The sequence below is a fragment of the Octopus bimaculoides genome, chromosome 26, assembly GCF_001194135.2.
Source record: "Octopus bimaculoides isolate UCB-OBI-ISO-001 chromosome 26, ASM119413v2, whole genome shotgun sequence".
NCBI classification, from domain to species: domain Eukaryota; kingdom Metazoa; phylum Mollusca; class Cephalopoda; order Octopoda; family Octopodidae; genus Octopus; species Octopus bimaculoides.
The window spans coordinates 4,014,423-4,019,704 of record NC_069006.1 but is presented as its reverse complement, the minus strand read 5'-3'; the positions used below and the strand labels follow the sequence as shown (position 1 = coordinate 4,019,704).

At 36.3% G+C, this 5,282-nt stretch overlaps 1 protein-coding gene across 1 annotated transcript in view; it reads right to left on the bottom strand.

Annotated features, from left to right (window-relative positions):
- LOC106883971 (deacetylase EF_0837) overlaps window positions 1-5,282 on the bottom strand; it is a 240,170-nt gene that overhangs the window by 52,417 nt on the left and 182,471 nt on the right. The window contains exons 2-3 of the mRNA XM_052977063.1: window positions 1,674-1,784; window positions 40-51 (exon numbers count right to left, since the gene is read on the bottom strand). Coding sequence (XP_052833023.1) covers window positions 40-51; window positions 1,674-1,784 — 123 coding nt within the window. The remainder of the gene's footprint in view (window positions 1-39; window positions 52-1,673; window positions 1,785-5,282) is intronic.

Sequence of the window (5,282 nt, the reverse complement as noted above, 5' to 3'; positions counted from 1 at the left end):
TATTCTTTTATGTGTTTCAATCATTTGACTGCGGCCATGCTGGAGCACCACCTTTAGTCGAACAAATCGAACCCAGGACTTAGTCTTTGTAAGTCTAGTACTTATTTTATCGGCCTCTTTTACCCGAACCGCTAAGTTACGGGGAAGTAAATACACCAACATCGGTTGACAAGCGATGGTGGGGGACAAACACACACACATATATATATATATATATACGACGGGATTCTTTCAGTTTCCGTCTACCAAATCCACTCACAAGGCTTTGGTCGACCCGAGGCTATAGTAGAAAACATTTGCCCAAGGTGCCACGAAGCCATGTAAGCTATTTACCACACAGCCACTCCTGCGCCTATACACACACACACACACGCACACACACACACACACGCACACACACACACACACACGCACACACACATTTACACATTTGTACTCATATCTCATATGTATATATATGTATATATATATATATGTGATATGAGTACAAATGTGGATGTGGGTGGGTGAGTGTGTATATATATGTATGTATGTATGTATGTATGTATGTATGTATGTATGTATGTATATCGATTTATGCGTATGTCTATCTATCTATCTATCTATCGATAAGCAAATAAAACAAAGAGAGTTCGGGTGAGAAGAATTATAATACTTTTGTAGAGGTTACAGCTGTTTCATAATCTACTCATACATCGTCAACTTCATAATAAACATGAACATATAAGACGCTGTAGACACACACATTTTTTGTTAGTTACTTTAAACAAATTTTTATATCAATAACTTTTTATATTTATTAAAACCTTTATTGCCGTCTCTAGATTAAGTAAGACCCTGATACTTAATGTATATACCTATATATTGTTGCTGTATATTATAATAGCCAAAGATTGTCTTCGACCTAAACGAGTTTGGATTAATATTATTTGAGATATATAGAAAGATATTTCGATAGTTACTCTTTAGTTACTCTTCAGTCATTTGTCTTCAGTCATTTCGATAGTTACTCTTCAGTCATTTGTCTTCAGTCATTTCGATAGTTACTCTTCAGTCATTTGTAGATTCTATTTACTTAATTATTTTATCCGTTATAATTTTGTTGCTTTTTAATTGAAATTGTTATGTAGTTGAAAAGTTAACGCTCACGTTCATAATACATAGGCATTTAAATTAATTTTTTATAATCCAGCCATCCTTTCACACGATATTTTGTCTGTCTTTAAACCAAAGCTCTGATGAGACTAATTCTATACGTATGTCTGTGCTTGTGTATCATTTTTTATGTCAGTTTCTTCCTTATTTTTCTTTCTCTCCATATATGTGCATCCTCTCCCCTTCTATCTTTCAAGAGTCATTTATCACGATAGGACCTAATGGCTCAGTCTCGTAAGGAAAGGACGAGGACTGGAATTCATTGTTAGACCAATAAAATTTCTCTCTAAGAAACGTCTAACTTCGTAAAATATTTAATTCAGTTTCATTTATGCCAAGTTATGCCGTACTGATGATTCGAAAGAAGGATAAAATGGGGCTAATCAAGGCACCGAAGGCTCGAAACTTAAAGAACTTTATATGTTCTGTTCACCTTTACTCTTTTATGTAAATTTCAAACCTTCAAATCTGCCTCAATTCAACTTAAGGATTGTACCACTTGCCAAACTTACCACCACCCGCGCATCCGGACGCAGCCAGTCCCTGTGCAGCAATATGGATGAAGCTTAAAACACGTGTGATTCGTTGTTCAGCCACATATTTCCGTAATCCGGCAAAGGTTGCAGCTCCTAGAAAGAGGAGACGGAAGAAGAGGATAAAAACAACAGCAATACGCATTTAAAAACCTACGTAATAAGTAAGCACACACACACACACGTATATATATATATATATGTGTGTGTGTGTGTGTTTGTGTGTGTGTGTGTGTCTGTGTGTGTGTATAGATAGATATATAGATATATGTATATGTATATGTATATATATATATGTGTGTATGTGTGCGTGTGTGTGTGTGTGTGTGTGTAATATACCCCTGTTCTGGAATAAACATTGCCGTGGACCATATATATAACACCTTGAGTTATCCTTTAGTCGTCCACTAATGTGCTCCAGACTATAAGCGAAATCTGTCTCAAATTTCGGTTTGCTTTTAAAAGAGAAAGGATAAATTAGATAATGTTGTCCTTAATATTCAAAAATATCAGGGTGATAACGGTTAGAAAGCTTTTTCGCAACCAAAGTCCTGATAGACATGTTTCGATCTATTTAGGACTCATCAGCCAAGTATATTTACCTCAGAATTAGAAGTAAATTGGCAGTGAGAATTTGTGAATAATTGGGTTATTGACTTAGGACTTAGGTCTGTCATAAGCCCAAGGACTTATAAGGCCGAACTTAACTCGGTTTCCATAGCATATAAGTGAGTGAGGTTACAACTCTTTTTCCCTGGATGGGATGCTAGTCTGTCACAAGGTTGACTTCCAGGCTATTGAAGGAAGTCATTTTACAGCTGAGTAGACTGGAGCAATGTGAAATGAAGTGTTTTTGCTCAAGAACACAACGCACCGCCTGGTCCAAGAATCGAAACAACAGGCTTAAGATCGTGATTGTAACACCCTAACTTCTACCCCATGCGCCTGCGCCATCACTAAGGCACCGAGACATTGAACATCAAAAGAAGAAAAAAGAAATAAAGAGATGTACTGAAGAGGCTTCAAAGGAAGTTGGAATAGCGAGAAGATATAAAATAAGTTAATCCTTATCCACTATTCTGTGTTTCACTTCTGGTGGATTACCTTCAAGATTAACTTATTAGATACGAGATTAACACAGATTTGTTTCATAATAAGCTGGCCAGAGCTGCTAATGATACGTGAATAAACCAACGTGTGTATATGATGTCTATGTATGAGTGAATAAGCAAGTTGTTCTGTTGTTAAGTGCTTACATTGTGTGTGTTTAGGCAAATGTGTGTGTGTGTGTGTGTTTGTTTGCATGTGTGAGCGAGCGTGTACGTATGTGTGACAGCATATATCTGCATGTGTGTGATTCTGTGTGTAAATCCCTCGTTCTGTGTATGTGTGTGTGTGTGTGTGTGTGTGTGTGTGTGTGTGTGTGTGAGTGTATGTGTGTGTGTGTGTGAAATTGTAAGATCAAACATTTCAGGCAATCGATAATCCCGAATTATCCGCCCCTCTCGTAAAATAATAATTGTCGCTAGTTCACTGTCTCGACCACCTTTCTTTTAACCTGGCCGCCATTGTAGTTTACATTTGCCGTTCAACAACAACGAAATGACTGGCTCCTTTGCTGTCGTCTGCCCCTTCCATTTTTGTTTCTGACGTCGTATTATTATCCTAAACAAAACCAATAGTAAACTTGGGGGTATAGTCACCAAGTAATTATCATTATCATTGTGTGTTATATTTTATCAATATATATATATAGATAGATGGATGTGTATATGTGTGTGTGTGTGTGTTTATGCATAAACTACCCTTGACATTTTCAATCGTTATTGCAACAACAATAACAACAACATCAGATGGACGAAGGGACGAAGAGCTTATGGAAAAAGAACAAAGAAAAATCAAGTTTCTAAGAATATATTAAAACAGTGGACTGAGCTATGGCATTGGAACATAAACTAATATGTATTTAAAACGCAGGAATATTGGACAGTCTAACGCAAACTATACTGACCCGCTCTATATTAGCATTTCTGTGCAACTAAACATTGTATAAAAATATAGCATTGTGACATGTCAAGTTTGTCAAATCTAAATGTTATTTGGATTTGTTTTTTTACAACAAACATGAACAAACACTCCAATAATGCTTTAACAGGTCAGTAAATCGAATAACTCTCTTTATAAACATTTTATTTGTTTGTTTGTTTGTTTCACTCTTTTATCGTTATTTCTTTACTTCAAACGAAAACTAAAACCAAATTTGATTTATATATATATATACATATATATATATATATATATATATATATATATATATATATATATATATATAAACAATGTTTTTAATACAATCGCCATTTTGAATCAAGAATTTCAGTTATGTTTTGATTCTGTTCTTTCCAAAGATTCCAAAGATTCCAATTGTTACCCGAAACACAAGAACTGTGCTTCAGTATAGTCTTAGACTAGAACAATCTAAACAAATCAAAGAATATTCAGGAAACAAAAAAAAGGAAACTGCAGCACTATTTGCCTTGCTCTTTTTGGGATTCGTCTTATTCCAGTATATAAAAAAAGTAAAAATATAAATAACAAGAAGACACCTCTAAGAGATCGATCGACAAGCTAGAAATAACAGTTACGTGTGCCTTAAATCGTATTAAAGAACAAAAAAGTAAAAAGGAAACAAGAACTCATTAGATAATGAATACCCAGATATGCAATAAGACGGGATGGTCACAGTTGGAATGTTTTTGGTCATAGATCTAGTTCGACAGGATTGACCTTAGACTAAACAGCAATGACTGCAGCACCTGCTACAACAACAACAACAACAACTGCGTGTATTTTAGAGAATTTTATTTCTGATGTCAACAAACATTTGAAGAATATTTTGTGAAGACTACGTCATCAAAAATTTCCGGAAATGAATGTCTGGAAACATTCAATTAACAACAACAACAACAACAACAGATTATGAATTATCTTCAGCAGAGATTATCGAGCAACAAGGCCGACACCACCACCACCACCACAAAAACAACAACAACAAACAACAACATCAACAGCTACAAGACCGACACCACCACCATCATCAAAAGCAACATCACCATCACCACCACCACCAACAACTACAATAACGACAATAACAATTCCTCCCCCACCATTATCAATAACAACAGCAAAAGCAACAAGGTCGACCCCACGACCACCACCAACAATAACAACAACAACAGAAGCAACACCAACAACAAAAACAGCAACAAAAACAACATAAACACCAACAAGACCGACACCACCACCACCACCACAAACACCAACGCCAACAACAAAAAACACCAACAGCGACACCAACAGTAATAGCAACACCAGCAACGCTATCACACCACCAACACCAACACCACATCCAGTAATTGCAGCAGCAGCAGCAGCAACAGCAGCAGCAGCAGCAACATCATCATCACCACGAAATGATAGACCACTGACTGGACACCGTAAGAAACGTAAAATTGAACGTCGGACAACGATTGGCTGTCCCTTGACCGGTCATCGTAACAAATGCAGCGTCATTAACCAGGAAACTAATGAAAACGG